The sequence below is a fragment of the Ptychodera flava genome, chromosome 7, assembly GCF_041260155.1.
Source record: "Ptychodera flava strain L36383 chromosome 7, AS_Pfla_20210202, whole genome shotgun sequence".
In the NCBI taxonomy this organism is placed as follows: domain Eukaryota; kingdom Metazoa; phylum Hemichordata; class Enteropneusta; family Ptychoderidae; genus Ptychodera; species Ptychodera flava.
Window position 1 is genome coordinate 2,448,971 of NC_091934.1, and position 21,896 is coordinate 2,470,866.

Genomic DNA, 21,896 nt, shown 5'->3' on the forward strand with positions numbered 1-21,896 from the left:
TTGTAAACTGCAAGAGGGCCATGTTTGTTTACCACTGAGGGGGTTTAAAAGATGTCATGAAAAGTACAGAAGCGGTCTTTAAATTTCGAAATAATTTTCCAATGTAAACACATGGTTGACTCAGGAAGCTTACGAATAATTAAAGTAAATAGAGGGAGACAAACTTTGTCTGTGTCTGTCTGTCTGTCTATGTGTATAAGTTGTATATGTTGTATAGGCCTAAGTATACGATTTATCAGTTCAATTGTATTCAAATTGTATTCAAATATATTCTATGTAAACTCATATCAAATATTTAAAAAATCCAAAATGGAAGGCCAAGATGAACAATGAAAAAAACTTCTATAGATTTCTTGTTTTTCTTGTTTTTCAGAGGTCATTATCACTGATTCAGACATTGACATAGAGAGTGAAGCAAAGTTGACAGAAAACAAATATTCCAATGACGTCACGTTTGATTTCACTGCTTCCTATGATGATTCCAGTGATGACATCGTAGGAAAACGTCTATGGAGACTTGCTGTATGGGGAAGTAAAAGTGCTTATGGACGAGGCAAGATGAGATCATTTCAGACACAAATCCTTAATCGAGTCCATAGGGATACTATTCTCAGGAAAGGCTACCCTTTTGTATTTCGTGACATAAAATACAATCTCAACATGACGGCTATGTCATGTGCTCAAGTCAATTACATATGCGCAGAGATTTTCAAGTCGCCCAGAGCAGAGCCAGAATTCACATTCACAGTCGACCCAATTGGAGCATCGAGGACATGTGCACCAATTAAATGCCAAGGTAAACAACTCGCCATTCATAAATGGAAGACAATGAGATAAATACATTATAATTGTAAGACTCTCTCTTACAGTCCCTTGCTGGCTATGTATAGGCAATGCGGCGATCTGCTGTCCTGATTTTGAGCTGACTGTAGCTTGGCTCAAAGCCGAGTGCCTATGGCATACGTACCCATCGACATTTCGATATACCTTTTGCTTGGAGCTAGCCAAGCCAAGCCGGTAATTAGGGCACATCACTATAATAGCAGCTATCATTAGCCACAGGGAAACCAGTCTTTGATGTTTTCTTGTTTTTTGTTTGTTTGTTTGTTTGTTTGTTTGTTTGTTTGTTTACGAATACATACACAGAGTAAATAACAACACAGCTTAAACATGAACATTTTGTTTGTTAAAATAAAATGAAAGCAGGAGGAGCACTCACACTCTGCCCGTACTATGCCAAGACAAGTACATGTATTTATCCTGGCACAGTGTGCCTGATCTTGTGACTTTCATTTTACATTTTATGTTTTATTTACTACTTTATTTCAAATAAACAAACATCTTCTTGTTTTAACCGTTGTTATATACTCTATGTATTTATGTATTTGAAAAAAAAAATAAGAAACCATCGGAAATTGAGTTGGCTGTTGTTTAGCAAACCTCAGATCTAGACATCTATCACCAAGGAGCCAAGGGCCGTGAAAAAGTGTACATCAGTGGGTCTTCCTTCCGTACTAATCATGTCATTCATACATAAGTGCAAATGCATGCATATCTACTTAAATAGTACACACATTGTTCACAATTCTCAGTTGTTGTCAAGAACTTTTTAGGCGGTGAATCCTTCCGCTTTTGACAATTTGAACTTTGAATTTAAATGCAGACGAGGTTGAGGTCCAATCGAAAGAGACTGATTCGATGCTTGTTTTTTATCTAAGTATCAGCCTCCAGACCAAGATAACCAATCTGATAACACACATACTTCATGTTATTGAGTACTCCAGATTGTTGTCAATTTTTAGACACTATAAAGGAAGGATTCCCGTTACAAACGACCCCAGTTCCTCATTCAAATTACGATGATTAATTGTTGAATTTTTATAAGGTAAGGTAAATCAACTTTGACATGCTGACATGAACACAAAACAAATTATCATTTGCCTCATTATATGCGCCAAAATTTGTGTAGACCGATTTGCTTCGAGCGTAAGTTGTGAGAATACAAGGACAGGTTGCTAGGGTCAGAAGGACAGGTTGCTAGGGTCAGACAAGGGAGAGCGAAGAATACTACTTACGATTTGATGATACCTGTAGGATAAGGGCCTGGACAAAATTAACGGAACGGAGGGGGGGGGGGGCCTGGTGCGATTCAAAAACTGGATGCATAGACATTTCGAACATTTGGATCATATTTCATCTAGGACTGGTTGCATGAAAAGTATTGGCCCTCCTCAAATACTTGCACAAATTGCGCTAGCCCCCCCCCTTTAATTAAGTCACCGGCCCTAACGATACGGAGTTTTCTCATTCGAATACAGGTCGCAAATTTTCGAAATCAGGGTTTGCAAATTATGTGCCACGTGTCCTCGGAATGTATTCTCCCATGCCCACCCTATCAACGATTTGCTCATGAATGAGTATACTCCGGTCAGACCTCTACATGACATAGAGATCATGTCGACCTAACCCCCCCAGCTATTGTCTTACCCTATCCTCGGATTAGGAGAACCCAATGTCATTATCTACGTGTACAAGACGGATTGAACACCACAACCACAATTTACCAGCCTACAATGTCAAAACAAGCAAACTCTGGTGTTTTTATTTGTATTTACAATAATTTGAAAATCGATGACGATTTTACTTTTTTCCTCTGGCTTTTAGGTGTTGTTATCATTGGCAGAAGATTTTTCTTAGAGGAGGGTACAGTCATCAAGGGTGATTCTGCATTCAACCCTATCAAATTCAATGCTTTCTATTACTCGTCACGTGAGAGTAACTTGATATCAGGTGAAGGTCTGTGGAGATTAAGTCTTTATGGAAACACACGAGCCGACGGAAAGGGCGAGACTACAGGTCTCGTTTACCAGGTCCTGTCTCCAGAACAACAAGAACACACTCTACGAGCTGGGCATGCGCTGTATTTCGATGCCATTAATAGTAATTTAGATCTCAGAGGGAAAAAATGTTCTGACGTTCCATACATCTGTGTAACATTAGCACAAGGTTACAAACCCAAACCGAGATTCACGTTAAGTGCACGCCCTGACGACAGCGTTTTGACAGAATGCGTTCCTACTCCGTGTGAAGGTAAGTGTTGTCTTCCTGAACCAAAATACAATCATAAAATTAACCAACATCATGTAATAAAGTTTATTCTTATAGTTTATAGTTTTGTAAGTTCGATAGTTGATCATGAAACTGACAAATAAGAGCATCCGACAAGAGAGTGAGCATCAAAGAATGTACTTTTAATGAGTTGCCATGATCCTTCCAGCGATGAATAATCTTAGAGTGATCCCAATGTCAAAGTTAAGTTATATCGTTCCTTTCCCGTCTTTCATTTCATTTGTATTAAATCATGATAATAAACGTGATTCACACTTTATATCAAAGGGGAGATTCTTACATTAAAATACGAGGACCAAGTTCTCAAGTCGTTCTGATGAAAGTCTTAACTTTTGGTGATTTATTGGATAAGAATGTTGTAATTATGATTCCATATTGTTGAAGTCATAGTGTAAAATAATAAGTGTTTCCAAGTCTGCTAATCTGCTCCAGACTTAAGACGATCGTAAAATGTCCATTCAATATTTTTACAATATTCGAGAAAATTGTCAAGAATATGTTAAATCAAAGCAAACTTACCGAGTCCCAATTGAAAAGCAAAAGATGTAGTGGAATTTGAAGATGATAGTCTTCCTTGGTAGAGGAGAATGAAATCTTTATCGTCCAATCTACAGTATTCTGTACAAGTATGCATTACATGTATAAGATACACTGACAGAAAGAAATACCGCTGCTTAGTAACAATTTGTGTCAAAGCTGATTTGCGATGATTGAAGTAAGCTTAAAGATGACAGTCACAAAATTTCCAATATATGTAAAGTATGCGACAATTGACAACGATGTTTGTTTTTTTAGCTAAACTGTATTGAAATATTAACTTCAACGAATGACATAAGGTCGTAACCTCCTTTTTGCAAAATGCCGTGTCCAATAGTTTAAAGGGAGGTCTCAGAGATTCAAGGTTGTTATCGTTTGTAGACACCATACTGGATGTTACTTCAATATAAAGCATCATTTATTTTTCTCAGAAATTTCATGATTTTTGTTTACCCAAGTTTTGGTTTAGAATGTTTCCAAAGCAAAACCTGATTGTCTCTTGTTTTTCGGAAATTGTGATGTACTCGTCACCTCGCTGAAGTCGTCCCTTTCATTATCTCTGATGTTAAATCTCAAACACCAACACATATAGATACAGTAAATAGCAAGAATCATAACTTTGACCGTGTTTCTTCTGTATCATTTACAAGTTACATTGTTTGGTTTGGAGCCTTCACAGTACAATAAATTACCCACAATACTCTTTGATTTGTATCCTTGAAGGTTACTTTTCTAAAAACTTTTTCAGTTCTGCATGTAAGCACTAGTGTGCAGCATCAGAATTTAAATAATGTCTAGTAAAAGTACGTTTAGATATTTCAGTGAAAGTTTGAAAATAACCACTAAACAACCATAAAAGTCACATTCTGCAGGTATTACAAAGTGCCATACTTTTTAGGCAGCAAGTTATGACGAACTGAAGGGGTCATTCTCTGAGAAAACTTAGCATGCAAATTTCTTTTGTCACTTCCATTGCAAAAATCAATATCTTTTTGTTTCATAAAACAGGTGCAACTAGTCTCCCTACTTTCCATCACATTATTCTGTATGGCTGAGGACACAATCTCTGGCAAATTTCACAAAAATGCTATCTCCTCTCTCAATTATGCATAATTTTCCAAATTATTTAAACTGAGAATTGAGAAGAATGGTGTGCATAAAAGTACGTTTTCAAAATTTTGATAAATAGTCTGTGAATTTGTCTACGCAAGGGAGACATAGTAGACTTCACTCAGGTATCTCTGCGGATACGAATCGCAATGAATAATGGGAAATCTACAGTACTGTACTTTAGTTCATAATGCGGATATCTTCTTTAAGGTGATACGCGCCTCGAAAGTGAAATATTCAACTTTCGTTCAAATTTTCCGCAAGGTATCTTTCAACCATTTACTTTCAAAATCGAGAATAAAAGTCGGGTGTAACCGTGAAAATTTTGGTACTAGAGAAACAAATTACCCAAGATTTACCAACATTTGAAATTCAAATTGGCTGCCACCATCTTGTGTTAACTCTATGGATAAAAATAAAATTTTCTAATTCAAAAAACTAAGACGGTGAAAGTTTTTCTTTCTCAAAGGGCTTTGAAATGACCCCTGACAAGTGGCAGATCAGAAAAGAATTGAACAAGTTTGAGAGTCCGAATATCTGTCGCCGGGGGATGAACATATGGCGCGTTACGACATAACTATACTGGGGTTTACCTAATCACAAAAATTACTTAATTGTAACCCTTGCTGAAAGATATTGCCCTCATGCCGCGATATTGACTGATTTACTTATTACTGCATTATTTACTTTGCAGATTTATAAACATAAGATAATAATTCATTCCTCATCTTTTCCGTGCATTATTGAGGAATCTATGTAAAATTTCCCATCTTCTTTCTATGCAGTCAATAAACTGATTCTAATTAACACCGGACTGCGCGTTGTGGGTGCTGCGGGTGTCAAAGAAGATGAATATTCCAACACAATTCGTGCCCACGTGGATGTTACCTCCTCTCAAGCTAGCGATGACATCATCGGCGACGATCTGTGGCAACTCTCCGTATTCACAAGTGCTTCAAATGATGGTAGATCAGCCCGGAACTTGATATCCCAGAATGTTTTATCGCCAGAACAACAAAATCAAGATCTGTATGCTGGAAGAACAGGAACGTTTGAAAATGTAGAAGTTAATGTTGACATGAGAGGTCGCTTTTGCACGAACACTCAATATTTCTGTGTGGAAGTAGGCAAGGGACCCTTTGCAGTGCCATCGTATGAACTCGGTGGTCTTGACGAAGATAAACGAGACTGCGTACCGTTGGCGTGTTCACAAGGTGAGTTGCTATTGTAAATTACAAAACACGTAATGCGTTGGACAGATTGTTTTCTGGTTATAAATTCTAATTGTAATCATACAAACGGTGTTCTCAGAAATAGTTAAACGTACAGTGAGGAAGGAATTTTCCCGCAGCTGGTGGTGTAAACATTTTACAACTACTGAGATATGTTAGAAGGTGTGAAGACTTTCGAGTAGGACACACCTTATCATCACAAAAGCTAGACAGGGAATCTCAGAAAGTAGATTAGTTACATCATTAAAGAAATTCCACGGTAGATATGAAGATGTGGTAGCGAACAGTGGCACGCTTTGTTCCTCAAAGAATGAGTGCTTTAGATATGGAGATGTGGTAACGAACTGTGGCACGTCTTGTTCCTCAAAATGAGTGCAAGCATTCCTAGAATTTGGTTTCCGGACAATCGATACCGCCACTAAGCAGTGATTAAAATGACCCGATTATTATTCTCGTTTTCTTATTTAAAATGAATAAATAAATAAAAATTAAATAAATAAATAAATAAATAGATAGATAAATAATTTATCTTGAATGATACTGATTATTGGGCAGATGTCTTATCAGAAGTAATAAGCGGAGAGAGTCGACATTTCGTAACATTAACATTGTAATCAATTTATACACAGGGCTACAAAGCGCTGTCATCGAAACAGAAATAAGAACAATAGGAAATGGCGAGGTAACAGAAGAAGAAAGCTCAAACGTCATACGTTCTGATGTAGATGTGACGTCATCGCCGCGCAGTGATGACATCATTGGTAATAATTTATGGCAATTGACAGCATTTACGAGTTCGTCACGTGATGGTAGTACTCATCGAAACATAATATCCACAAATATTTTGAATGGAGCACAGGCAAGTCAAGATATCTACTCCGACTCTAGGGAAACCTTCCACGATTTGACTGTCAACATCGATATGAGAGGAAAGACTTGTGCTGAAGTGAAATTCTTTTGTGTTGAATTGAAACGAAACGAAAATGCTGTCCCGGAATTTCAGTTGGAAAGTGCCCAAGAAGACAGATTGAACTGTGTCCCACTGGCATGTAGTCAAGTTGGTAAGTAAATTTGTTAATCAGACAAACACATTAGTGATTTCCATGACATCTTTGAAGACGCCATTGAGGGGAAACGGTCGTCAGAACTGCGCCTGTGCGAGTTTCTTCTTTACAAACAATGTATTTCGCGCACGATATCTTGGTGCATCTCATCATCATAGTTGCAACATTTAAATTTGTACGATGTCGATTACATGTTTTAACTTTCATCAATCACCACCGTACCTTGGATACAGGGTTTACATCGGTCGTATGGGTCCCATAAAACCTTTGAGCGCAGTTCCGACGACTGTATCCCTTTAAAGGAATGGCTATGATAGCCAAGGCTTGCACAGTTGTTTGAAATAATCTGCAAACAAATGCTATCATATTGGTAATATACGGTAGATGCAAACATATGTCAGTTTGAAAAAGCTTTGGTCACCGAATAAACGTACAGATAAAAACATTCAAGTATCTTTCCGATCGATAACATTTCTTTTAATGATTATCACACTAAAAGCATTAACTTTAAAAACTAGCCAATCGTGGTCTTCAGTTATCGAAAGCTGAAAGTCGATTGCTTGCAGTAGGGCCTGCAACTTACTGCGTAAACCAGTAGATTAGGGTCAAATAAATTTCGTACCTTTGTTATAATTTACAATCGCTGAGCCATTATCATTCGATATTACCATACCGTGAAACAAATAAAACAAAACTCAATTAAATAAGGAAAAGCAAAGCTAACTTGGGGAATATAAGTACCTAGTACTTCTATCTCAAAAAACACAATCATTCCATTATTATTTGAAAAACTCCCTTTCAGCGCTTGTGTTCAAACACTTATCATAATAACAAATTGATTCGTGTGCAGCTTTCTGTAGAGCAATCCGTCAGTCATGTTGAGATACTTTACGTTTTCAAAAGTATCCTAGAGTGTACAGAGGTGAGAGTAGAACCACGGTCCCTCCACTGTTATAGAACATATTGTACGGAGGTGAGAGTAGAACCACGGTCCCTCCACTGTGATAGAACGTATTCTACAGAGGTCAGAGTAGAACCACGGTCCCTCCTCTGTTATAGAACATATTGTACAGAGGTGAGAGTAGAACCACGGTCCCTCCACTGTTATAGAACGTATTGTACAGAGGTGAGAGTAGAACTACGGTCCCTCCACTGTTATAGAACGTATTCTACAGAGGTGAGAGTAGAACCACGGTCCCTCCTCTGTTATAGAACGTATTCTACAGAGGTCAGAGTAGAACCACGGTCCCTCCTCTGTTATAGAACGTATTGTACAGAGGTGAGAGTAGAACTACGGTCCCTCCACTGTTATAGAACGTATTGTACAGAGGTGAGAGTAGAAACCACGGTCCCTCCACTGTTATAGAACGTATTCTACAGAGGTCAGAGTAGAACCACGGTCCCTCCTCTGTTATAGAACGTATTGTATAGAGGTGAGAGTAGAACCACGGTCCCTCCACTGTTATAGAACGTATTCTACAGAGGTGAGAGTAGAACCACGGTCCCTCCACTGTTATAGAACGTATTGTACAGAGGTCAGAGTAGAACCACGGTCCCTCCACTGTTATAGAACGTATTGTACAGAGGTGAGAGTAGAACCACGGTCCCTCCACTGTTATAGAACGTATTGTACAGAGGTGAGAGTAGAACCACGGTCCCTCCACTGTTATAGAACGTATTGTACAGAGGTCAGAGTAGAACAACGGTCCCTCCTCTGTTATAGAACGTATTGTACAAGGGTGAGAGTAGAACAACGGTCCCTCCTCTGTTATAGAACGTATTGTACAGAGGTGAGAGTCGAACCACCGTTCCTCCACTGTTACAGAACGTATTGTACAGAGGGCAGAGTAGAACCAAGGTCCCTCCACTGTTATAGAACGTATTGTACAAGGGTGAGAGTAGAACCACGGTCCCTCCACTGTTATAGAACGTATTGTACAGAGGTGAGAGTAGAACCACGGTCCCTCCACTGTTATAGAACGTATTGTACAGAGGTCAGAGTAGAACAATGGTCCCTCCACTGTTATAGAACGTATTGTACAGAGGTGAGAGTAGAACTACGGTCCCTCCACTGTTATAGAACGTATTGTACAGAGGCCAGAGTAGAACTACGGTCCCTCCACTGTTATAGAACATATTGTACAGAGGTGAGAGTAGAACCACGGTCCCTCCTCTGTTATAGAACGTATTGTACAGAGGTGAGAGTAGACCCACGGTCCCTCCACTGTTATAGAACGTATTGTACAGAGGTGAGAGTAGAACCAAGGTCCCTCCACTGTTATAGAACATATTGTACAGAGGTGAGAGTAGAACCACGGTCCCTCCTCTGTTATAGAACGTATTGTACAGAGGTGAGAGTAGAACCACGGTCCCTCCACTGTTATAGAACGTATTGTACAGAGGTGAGAGTAGAACCACGGTCCCTCCACTGTTATAGAACGTATTGTACAGAGGTGAGAGTAGAACCACGGTCCCTCCACTGTTATAGAACGTATTGTACAGAGGTGAGAGTAGAATCACGGTCCCTCCACTGTTATAGAACGTATTGTACAGAGGTGAGAGTAGAACCACGGTCCCTCCACTGTTATAGGACGTATTGTACAGAGGTGAGAGAAGAACCACGGTCCCTCCACTGTTATAGAACGTATTGTACAGAGGTCAGAGTAGAACAACGGTCCCTCCTCTGTTATAGAACGTATTGTACAAGGGTGAGAGTAGAACAACGGTCCCTCCTCTGTTATAGAACGTATTGTACAGAGGTGAGAGTCGAACCACCGTTCCTCCACTGTTATAGAACGTATTGTACAGAGGGCAGAGTAGAACCAAGGTCCCTCCACTGTTATAGAACGTATTGTACAAGGGTGAGAGTAGAACCAAGGTCCCTCCACTGTTATAGAACGTATTGTACAAGGGTGAGAGTAGAACCACGGTCCCTCCACTGTTATAGGACGTATTGTACAGAGGTGAGAGTAGAACCACGGTCCCTCCACTGTTATAGAACGTATTGTACAGAGGTTAGAGTAGAACCACGGTCCCTCCACTGTTATAGAACGTATTGTACAGAGGTGAGAGTAGAACCAAGGTCCCTCCACTGTTATAGAACGTATTGTACAGAGGTGAGAGTAGAACCACGGTCCCTCCACTGTTATAGAACGTATTGTACAGAGGTCAGAGTAGAACCACGGTCCCTCCACTGTTATAGAACGTATTGTACAGAGGTGAGAGTAGAACCACGGTCCCTCCACTGTTATAGGACGTATTGTACAGAGGTGAGAGTAGAACCACGGTCCCTCCACTGTTATAGAACGTATTGTACAGAGGTCAGAGTAGAACCACGGTCCCTCCTCTGTTATAGAACGTATTGTACAAGGTTGAGAGTAGAACAACGGTCCCTCCACTGTTATAGAACGTATTGTACAGAGGTGAGAGTCTAACCACCGTTCCTCCACTGTTATAGAACGTATTGTACAGAGGGCAGAGTAGAACCAAGGTCCCTCCACTGCTAACGTGAAGTTCTTTTTTTCTGGTCATCACACTGCAGGCCCCGGAGGAAAGACGTGTAAGGAGGGAGAAACTAATTGCAGAGACGTCGAAGAATGTGTTGACATGGATTATCTCTGTGACGGCGATCAAGATTGCAGCGATGGCTCTGATGAATTAGATTGCGGTAAGTTCACATCGAGCTTCTACATCATATAGAGAAGACATTAATAGTTGACTTGGCATACTCTGCAAATCTTTTCCATCCAATTCATTTCTTCTGGCTTGTAAAAGATTGACTGTTTTTCACAAAAAATTGTTGTGTTTGACATCTGCTAGGTACACCACCACCCTGTGAACCCAATGAATTCCTGTGCTACAGCGGAGAATGCGTTCAAAAGATATGGGTATGTGATGGTGACGAAGATTGTCGCGATAGCTCAGACGAATTTAGCTGTGGTGAGTTTCTTCTCAAAGTTGTTGAAATTAGGTATGATAATCACGTGTACATCAATGTATCGATGTAATACTGCGTTCCAAAGTCTTCCTAGATATGTTGAGAGAGACCTCCGATAAAAGATAGCCACGTCGACGAAGTAAGATATCGTTTGCACGTAAGAGTTCCTCTTGATCAACATTTTAAATAATATTTTTATGCTCTTCCAAATATTCCTTAGGGCTTTCAGACTTTCTTTCTTTCTTTATTTTTCTTGACTATTGTCAGTGTAAAATAAACCAAGATGCCAAAAATCGATGTAAGCATTAGCTTTGTGTATCAATTTTTCTCAGATACTTCGGACTTAACAGTGACGTCATATCAATATCGCATGATTTCTGACACGACGTCCAGTAGAGTACGGAAAATATACATCAATACTGTTTACGTGTGGCTTATCAGAGAAACTACCAGATTCACTACCATCATAAAATGATGACTAGAGGCTGCTTTATGGTCACAGTCGACCCCACAGGATGAACTGTTTAACCTTTTACCAGTTCATTCAAATAAGGAATATTTTGAACTATTGTTGTACAGTCTATGTATAATGTGTCAACCTCACACTTGGCTTCAAGAGCTAACAGACTATACGTTGACCAACTAGTTACCTGACAGATATCTGCTAATCTTTGAAGACCATTACATAATCGAGTCAATACCTGACTTGCAAGCACGTTTACTATACTAGTATGTTTGATGTTAACTTTCAAACAGGCCCAATGTATTTGGAATAAGATAATCCGCCGGTGAAAAGTTTTCTTACACCAAGAGCTTTAAAATGAACCCCCATATGTGGTATATCAGAAGAGAATTGTAAAAGTTAGAGAGTCCGAATGTCTGTCCCCGAGGTGCGTTCTACCTTAATAGTAATCACATACTAGTGTTTTGCACAGATAAGGGACCGTTCAGTTTTTACGGCCTGGGGGGGGGGGCAAAATCTTGTCGCCGGTGTTCAAAAAAATATAGACCTCCCCTGCATTTTTCGTGAAACAAAAAGATGACCCCCCTTTGTCAGACGAAAAAATATGATGAACCCCCCCCCCTGAAAAATAACCACAACCCATATGTCAAATTTACCCGCACGGTTTGGATTTGAACTCCGGTACGCGGCGCACTTTATTCGTGTAGCAGAGATGCCAGTGTACAAACTTCTCAGCCACATCAATGCAAACGTCTGTTAATTAGGACGACTGTAAGGCAATTTTAACTTCACTTCCATAGACAACTTATGTCCATGGACATTGTATAAAGAAAACTTTATTGGAGTGGTTCACCAAAGGCAGCCCTCCGGTTAAGAGGGTTATGCCTCATGGGCCATTACGTAAAGTCAACTTTATTCTAGTTGGCCACGAAAGGTGGCACGCCGGTAAAGAGGGTCGATCATGGCCGTTGCATGAAGTAAACTTTACTGGACAGGGCCGCTGAAGGTGTCCGGCGGTTAAGACGGTCAAGGGCTATTACATAAAGTCAATTTATTGTCGTGGGCCGCCCTAGGCGGCCCGCCGGTAAAAAGTGTCGATCATGGCCGTTGCATAAAGTAAACCTAATTGGAGTGGGCCGCCAAAGGCGTCTGCCAGTTAAGAGGGTCATGGGTAATACATAAAGTCAATTTATTGTAGTAGGCCGCCGAAGGCGGCCCGCTGGTAAAGAGGGTCGATCATGGCCATGGCATAAAGTGAACTTTATTGTAGGTGTTATGTTTTTGAAAATGTGGTGACCCACCTTTCCTACCAGTGAAAAAGCGATGACCCCCTTTGCGGATTCCAAAATTACGATGACCCCCCTGGATTTTGCCGGCCCCCCGGCCGTAAAAACCGAACGTTCCCTAACTAAGATTAGTTGACTGGTGCCATTTCAGCGAGCAAATTACCTGGACATATCTGTGAAAGCTGGGAATTTCAATGCTTGCAGTCCCAGGAGTGTTTGCCGGCCAGTTATCAGTGCGATATGCAAATTGACTGCGTAGACTTTACTGATGAAGATGGATGCGGTAAGTATGACGTCAACACAATAAAGTGCATTAATGTTTTCATCCATGCAATAAACAAGCATACTTTTCAAGATGATCTTTTCAAGATGCAATGATGAAACCACTATATGCTGACATGACTTCTGATTGTTGCATTGATATAATTAGAATATTCTTCCATCTGTGCCTTGTGTTAACACAGATGTCAGCGGTTACTTATTTGGAGTGTTACTGATATTCCTCTTTATATGTAATACCTGACTTTCAATTATCCATTGCGTTGTGGTTTACGTCGGCTTATAACGATCGACAATGTAACAGGAACACCAGATAATGATAATATAACACAAGCTTCTTGGAACCAACTTCGGCGACAATCAGTACTAACGAACGAATGTCAACCATTGTCTTACAGGTAAACCGGTTATTGTTTCTCCACCTAAGGAATTTACCAAGGTGCCAGTGGGTGGAACAGTTAGATTGGAATGTGAGGCCGAAGGAATCCCCACTCCAATTATTTCATGGAGGTTGAACTGGGGACATATTCCAGGCCCAGCTCAAAGGGTACGTGATCCAAATTTGTTCCATTTTTGATTGGGAAATTCCATTTCGTTTTCTATGTGTAAGACTGTGCAATTTTGAATGGCAGCATACTCTACTTTTACATGACAACGGTTCCGATTATCAACTTTGTACACCTCTTATGTTTTGAATTTATTCGTAAAAACTTATAATCACTGTTTGTCGAACGACGTTATAATTAAAGGTATACAGTCACCTGTAATCTAAATATGCCCACATATGGTCAAAGGGGCGTTCCTTGGTATTCAAAATGCCCTTTTGAGGACCTGTTTTTAAAAAGCGGCCACCCGCTTAAAATCTGTGATTGGTTAGATTTTCTCTTTCCATGGTAACTGTGGCAAAATTGGAACAGGCGACAGTATACCTTTAACGGCGCACTATATCTGTTATACAGTCTATTACAGTAGCTAACCGTAACCTTAAAGAGCACTTCAAGACTCAATTTCATATCGAGATTTACATACCTTGTTATTTACGACATCTGATTAAAACAGTTTGTTTTGATGCGTGGTTTGCAGGTTATAGCGACAACTGAAGATGGTAAAGGCGTCTTGACAATAACTGATGCCAGAGAAGAAGATTCTGGGGCATACACGTGTGAAGCCATGAACAACAAAGGCTATGTCTTTGCTATTCCCGACGGAGTTGTTGTTGTCATGCGTGAGTTGATTTGAACTCAATGTTGTCATTTATTACTTCTTCATGGCATAGCATCATCAATCATTTGCTATTTTCTTAAATGACAATTTGTTCTTATCGCGAAATTTGTCAGATATCATTTACATAAATGAAGATTCTAATGTGAAGTTCAAAATCTAACCTTACATATTTATTTTAGCCGTGTACACATACGTAACATTGGCATAAAATGAAATACAAAACACATTACAAGATTGAAAAACGTCACAAGAAAGAGATGAAATAACTTTCATCAGCTCATTAACCTTATGAATATTTTTTCTATGACTTAATAGCTGCCGACGGTGTATGCCAGGGTACTGTGTTCAACGTGGAAGCAGTAACCCCTGATGAATGTGTGGAATGCTTCTGTTTTGGAGTGACGTCACAATGTGATAGCAGTAATTACTACGTTACACAAGTGAGTCTTACTGATTAATTTAAACAAATGAATTCGCAAAGAGCAACTCTCATTTCCAATGCATTGTTTCTAACACTATGAAAAATTGAACAAACATGGTATTCCTTTTATCTGGATTACCAAATGATCGTCCCTTTGAACTTACAAAATTTATTTCGTAATGTCTTACCCTCTAAATTATTCTTAAATATGCACTGCTACTTCTTTGAAAGGAACCACTACGATTTTCCGAAGCTGGTGACAACGGTGGGGTTCAATTGGTGTCCCGTCGCTCCTCCACAAGCATTGAAGCACAAGATACACGGTACTTACAGATTCAGCCTCGAACTGGTGAATTATTTGTGAATCATTTTAGTAGAATATTTGGAGATGGAAATTACTACTGGATGCTTCCCACCAGATTCCTTGGCAACCAGGTAAGTACTCAATAAACATCGTTTCATTGACAGAATAACGACGAACAAACAACACCCTACCGGGTAACCTCGCAAGCTAAGTGTTGTTTGTCACTAGTGCCAATTTGCATATCTATTTACGAGGAATCATACAACCACAGTCCCTCCACAAATTGTGGCGCGACAATGATATGACGTAAGAGTTTCACCGTAAATGGGGTACTTTTCATTTTAAAGCAGCATTTCACTGTATTAAGTGAAAGGAGGCAAGAAAAAAATTGTCAATGTGAATGCGTCTATCGAAACAGATTTTTTTCCAAATTGCAAGAAATTATCCGTCCACCTACAAGGTAGGCCTACTCTGGTCATGACATTGTAAACGAAATGATATCCTCCTTCATAGTCCAATTTAATCGCATTTCGATATACGAAAGCTATATTCTAGAAATACGTATACGCCATTTTTATCTTACAACTTGTAGTTGACAAGCTATGGCGGAACCTTACAGTATACCATCAGATTCGATAGCGATGAAAGATCAACTCCCTATGACATCCCTGACTGCATTATTCAAGTAAGTATATGTTCAGCCAGTACAATCACTGTTCATTCATCGTCCCTCCACAAAAGCTTGTTAGGCGACTTATGAGATCGTAAACATAATTAAAAGCAAATTGTATTCATGTATATCAGCAAAACTGATAATTTGGACGCAACCAGTAGACCTGTACATTAGAAACTATTATAGAACTGTTACACGTATTATTACACCCTGAGACTTTCACTGCATTCTACAGCTAGAAGTCCGCAAAAGTTCAAACACACACTATGGAAGTGACATCGAAACATTTGATCACGATTCCCTAGGCCGTGGTTCATTGTAATTCCCTAGTCCATGGTTGATTGCATATCCTTAGGCCATGGTTCATTGTATTAAATTCCCTTGTCCATGGTTGATACCAATTCCCTAGTCTATGGTTGATTGCATATCCCTAGGCAATAGTTCATTGTAATTGCCTAGTCCATGGTTGATACCAATTCCCTAGTCCATGCTCGATACAAATTCCCTAGTCCATGGTTGATTGCATATTCCTAGGCCATGGTTCATTGTAATTCCCTAGTCCATGGTTGATACCAATTCCCTAGTCCATGGTTGATTGCATATCCCTAGGCAATGGTTCATTGTAATTCCCTAGTCCATGGTCGATACCAATTCCCTAGTCCATGGTTGATTGCATATCCCCAGGCCATGTTTCATTGTAATTCCCTAGCCCATGGTCGATAGCCTTTACCATCCATAGCGTATTTCTATGTGGATGATATTTATATCACGTTTTCACTGCATATCATGTTCTTTAGGGAAATGGTATTAAATTAGTATACAGTATCTCACAGCAGCCAACCCAGAGACAGTCAGTCAGAAGAGTTGTGGAATTCAGAGAGGTAATTATCACTTTCCCCGGCCCGACATTTTATGTTTTCCGGTATCTTCACCGATATTAAAAAAAAAAACAACCCGTACGCTTGAAGTTCATGGACAGTGGCTGATTCATCAACATTCAGTATAATCGTACATGCATTAATTCACTGTCGACAGTTCAAGGTGCCGTGTATCGTTCGTCGTCTAAATGTACACACCAGGGCCCATTATAGCTAAATCACTGTGAGTAAACCAACGCACCGCATACTTATGAGCACCAAGGATATGTGACTAGTGACGGCAAAGTGAAAATTCTATCCATTCTATCCAGAATTTTTTCCGTTATTTGACGTTATTTTGAATGATAAATTAGGGCAAGGCGATCACAGAGTAAATCTGAAAGTTACTGTTTAGAGTTTATATATCACTGTTCGGGCATTCTCTTTTTAAAACCAAATTACGAACAGAGTACTAATATGATGATGTATAACTGCATAGTACAGTTCTGATCAACTGCACTTTTCCGTTCACGCATTTGACACAGATAGTGCCTGAGGTGAGTGAGAGGCAGTGGATCTACTATATGTATTAAAGTACGCATTTCCGGCGAAATTCAATTTAACTTGACCCTTAGGTAACCTGAACCATTTAAGCATCAGAGCACGATCCAAGACCAGAAACGACCTCATTCACAAGTGGGTCAATTTCAAAGTTATTTGGAAGATGGATGTTATGAATTATGCAGTACCTTGGCACCGTGACGTTTCTGTACGAAATTTCTCTCATATCTGGATATCGGGAGGCATGCAGAGTTTACTGATTTATCCGCGAGAAGTCCGTTGTTTGACAAAAGCGGGAATGTATTCATCTCAGATGAGTTTTTTCGAGTTCCATTTTCAAACAAATGACATGTTTGACTGATTGCTACCCTATAAGATTTTGCTAAAATTTCGCAAAGGAATTATAATGTACTTTTATGTAAAAAATTATCTGTTGCGAACAGTTTGTAGTATCGTCCTCCGATCTTTTCATTGATATGATTAGAAACACTACATTGAAGATTCTACATAGTAGCAATGTAGCGACAGAAACCTCTAACGTGTCTGTAAAATGGAAAATTACTCGTAGGAACATGTTGCTCTATTCATAATTTGATATTTGAAAACGAATATCCGAAATTTGATATAAAAACTCCAAACAGTAACAGATTCACCTTGTATTTTAGAAAGCTATAGCTTTACGCTAATTTATAATTCAAAATAACGTCAAATAACTAAATTTTCCTTTCGAAATAGTTTCAATTTTCACTTGGCCGTTACTAGCCACGTACTCCTAATATAGTGTATTTCCTCGTATCAGGTGACATCAAATTGTTCGGAACTCTAATAAACAGAGTAGCGAATGATAGCAAAAGGTTGTCGATTGTAGAATTTGTCTGTTTTAAGGTAACGAGGACTTAAACTATCCAGAAGAGTGGTCGAGTTGGTTTGATAAGGTCAATTCAGAAAAATTGACAGAATCTCAAAGCTAGCGTTAGTCCATGACTGAATACACTTCTTGCAGTTTGTAACTATTTTGATGTTCTCTTAGGAGGCAGAAAGTTGGAAGTGGGTAAGCAAAACAAATGATGAAATAACGATTGCGATTATTAGGCTATTGCTGTTACAGTCTCATTTGAACAATGGAATGTTTCAATATTGCATGTATTCTTATCATAATTATTTTGATTTTTCAAAGTTTAATTGGTTGAGAGAAGGTGGTCGAGGAGATATCGCAGTACGAGAACCAGCGAAACGAAGTGATCTGATGACCGTATTAGCTGATATTGATACTTTCCTGATCCGAGCTTCCTACATTTCGTCGATGACGTATTCCAGGTGAGTCATTATGAGATCAGCTTATCCTGGAATTCGTTCGTTTAGTTCAAATGAAATGCAAAACGGTGAAATCGTGACCAGTCATACGACTTGGTAACAACTTTGATGTTTAACAAACAAGGAATATATCAACCAGAGGTGTTGTCACAAGATTTGGTGATCGTTCATATTATACGTCAAGAAACACAAGACAACATCTGGAGCAATATGTACGCTTTCAAACGTGTTTTCGTATTTTTGACGATTCTTGAAAAAGGACTTATCAATTTACATCAACGTGGTTTGAATTTACAGCATCAGCGACATATCCTTGGATGTTGCTGTTCCACAACCAACCGGTCAACGAAGAGCCGTACTTGTCGAAGATTGTCAGTGTCCATCCGGTTACAGCGGTCTTTCTTGTGAAAGCCATGGTCTCATATCAGAGGTGTAGCTTGGTTTTACACGTCACAGAAACTGAAATAACTAGATAGTCAATATTTACTGTCTGTATTCAACCATAGTGATAATATATCAACTTAGAGATGTGACTTATTGATTCCATGCAAATGATGTGAAAGAGGAGATATTTCGTTGATGTTACTCTGATCAGAATTTAATGTCCCTTGAATCGTTTAAAGTGATGCTAAAATTGTAACTTTTATCTCTTTTAATATTTTCAAAGTAAAGTATTACAAGTAAGACAATGTAGTGTACACAATATTTTCTACGTATCTTTGTTTTGAATTATTGTTTGTTCTATATTTTAATTATTCTAGAATTATGTTGATGATTGTGGAGAACTTTACTGCGATCTAAGATCAGTTTGTTATAAAATTTTACACATTCGTTGCTATTCAATTGTGACCATTAATCATGTAGTATCCTGACAGAATTACATTACCGTAACGGTTGACAAATTCAAAATCAAATGCATCCGGCGATTTATACCATGGTTGACGCAATAAGTAAATCCGATAGTCTTCTTAGACATGATTTATCACAACACTAGGTTATAGCAATCGAAGATAATTCCTAAAATGGTGGATGATGAGGACAATCATCATTGGAGGTATAGTTGTTACCAACAGGGTGACAAACAAAGTCGCCGTACGTCAGGCGTTCCCTTAACTTGATCGTCCGTTCATGTACAGTCAATCACAGTTCAACATCAGTTCATATTCGGAGAGTAGACACAGATAAACGTCAGTTCATAGCCGTATTCAGAGGATAGACAAAGTTTGTTATTACAAACCTCATCAGCAGTCTGTATTCTAATTCGCCAATTAATAGTCACATGGGATGCGTTCTTTTTGCGCTGATCCACGTAAACGACATCAGCGGGCATCTTTTTTTGGAACTGTTTCCTGCCAGGCATCAGTTCCGAAAAATGGTGCCCGCTGACGTCAAAAACGACATTGACGCATGCGCAGACCGGAATGTAAACAAAGATGTCGTCTGCGGCTGATCGAAACGATAGTCGAGAAATTTCTAGGTTTATCCTACTTTCTTAAGAAGAACTGAATGCTCTAGTTTCCAACAAGGACTCGAAACGGACGAAAACTATAATCAAAGGTGCATTGAACATTTTGCAGAAGTATTGCGATCATGTAGGGAAAAACTTTTTCTTCAAGAAGTACTGAACCAGTGCAACATAAGCTTATTAGGCCTACAATACCTACATGCGACAAGTTTTGTGTATTGTAAGCTTAAGTTCTTATGCATGACTGCGGATGAGGTATATATTGACTGGCCATGTGGGCAACAGCATACGTCTTTAACCCCTCAGGCCTGTGATTCACCCCCAAAAACGGACTGTTTCCCTCAGCTTTCGGCCTCGGGAAACAGTCCGTTTTTGGGGGTGACTCACAGTCCCTCGGGGTACAGACGTATGCTGTTGCCCACATGGCCAGTCAATATGTGTATACTGCGTACAGCTCTCTACGCAGAAACAGATCATCAATTCCGATCTATTGTAAGCCTCCATAAGGTGGATCCAGGGCTGAGAACAGCCTTTATTGAACAGTAGGGACTAGTCTTCATTTTCTTTGACAAGAAGCTTGTTTTAGGCCTACTTCATTTCATGTCAGTCCGATAATACATCGTTTCCTGTAGCCTAAAGCATAATTATTCTCTAGAGAAACAGTAAAAGCAACTACAACAACTTGCTATCTGTAATAAACAGAATACAACTTCGGAAAGACAAGGCAAAGAGAATCATAACTTCATGCATACATACATAGGTAGACATACATACATACATACATACATACATACATACATACATACATACATACATACATACATAAATAAACAGATTACTTCAAGTACAAAGTAATGAAATCTATTACTTAAGTTTCATGCATCTTGCAATCCTCTATCTGAGGATTGCAAGATGCATGAAACTTAAGTAATAGATTTCATTACTTTGTACTTGAAGTAATCTGTTTATTTATAACGCTCTGCTTTTTGCATTGAGCACTGTAATTTCCCTCGAGGACATCTGTATACTTCGATATTACATACATACATACATACATACATACATACATACATACATACATACATACATACATACATACATACATTCATACGCAATATTTGGTATGAACCTCAAGGTTTCTTCGACCGCATAATTAAATTAAAATACAATTTTAACAGGATTTAATGGCGTTGTCTTCAAAAAACAAAGATCAGAGCGACTTTTATAATTAGAAGCAAGAGAAACTGCAAATTTTCACTGACTATATAGTATTTCACAGCAGTTTCTCTGCAATAATAATTTCACTTATAGTTTCTCTGCTGATGGTCTAATTACTGTTACTTCAATGACATTGAGTCACTTATGTATCTTTCAGCTCTACTTCATTTTACACCTGTCTTTCTGCTACAACCAAAGTCTGATACTGAAATAAATATCTCAATTGTAAACCTTTAGTGGATGTGTTTCACGATACAGTGGTCTCAAGTGACATATCTTAGGTCCCACGCAGCAGAGACACTCTGAAACAGCTTGAAGCTATGTCAGTTCTGTTCAAGTTCATCATTGAATCCCTACGTTAACAATAGACTAGAAGACTTACATCTTTAATGTCGAATGCCTATCTACAAATTAAGTTGGACTTTTTGATATTAGACGTTCGCATTGAAGTTTTCATAGCTTTTAGTGTTGATTTAACATTTTTTACACTGGACAAAAAAGACTGTCGCGATGTGTGGCAGAAATGGAATGCATTGTAATGAAAGGATTGACTTGATGTAAGTTCCATAAACTATGACTATTTTCCATTTCACCTGTCCGGGTCACAAAAATGCAGTTCCTTGTTCAATTTGAAAGAAAAATTGTGTCGAAATGCCTAGCATTCAACTTGTGAGCACAACCTGTACGTGTGACGGCCAACGTTATTGTCGACAATTTTATCCGTCACCCGTAATGCTGTGTATTTCAACACAATAATTGGCCATAATGCTGTGTATTTCAACACAATAACTACCCATAATGCTGTGTATTTCAACACAATAA

General features: G+C 39.0%; 1 protein-coding gene across 2 annotated transcripts in view; it reads left to right on the plus strand.

Moving 5' to 3' along the window:
* The window catches only part of LOC139136558 (uncharacterized), a 33,105-nt gene extending 11,801 nt beyond the window's left edge, over positions 1-21,304 (plus strand). Inside the window, exons 3-18 of one of the 2 annotated variants that reach the window (XR_011553193.1) lie at positions 374-796; positions 2,665-3,090; positions 5,562-5,990; positions 6,638-7,069; positions 10,614-10,739; positions 10,892-11,011; positions 12,910-13,041; positions 13,436-13,584; positions 14,121-14,262; positions 14,577-14,701; positions 14,914-15,117; positions 15,579-15,671; positions 16,457-16,540; positions 18,255-18,394; positions 18,689-19,670; positions 20,279-21,304. Coding sequence is in view for 1 of the 2 variants with exons in the window: in XM_070704293.1 (XP_070560394.1) it covers positions 374-796; positions 2,665-3,090; positions 5,562-5,990; positions 6,638-7,069; positions 10,614-10,739; positions 10,892-11,011; positions 12,910-13,041; positions 13,436-13,584; positions 14,121-14,262; positions 14,577-14,701; positions 14,914-15,117; positions 15,579-15,671; positions 16,457-16,540; positions 18,255-18,394; positions 18,689-18,827 (3,164 nt within the window). In the remaining variant the exon portion in view is untranslated. Of the gene's footprint in view, positions 1-373; positions 797-2,664; positions 3,091-5,561; positions 5,991-6,637; positions 7,070-10,613; positions 10,740-10,891; positions 11,012-12,909; positions 13,042-13,435; positions 13,585-14,120; positions 14,263-14,576; positions 14,702-14,913; positions 15,118-15,578; positions 15,672-16,456; positions 16,541-18,254; positions 18,395-18,688 lie in introns of both variants that reach the window. The other variant, XM_070704293.1, reaches the window with a different exon arrangement.
* Positions 21,305-21,896: the final 592 nt, after the last annotated feature.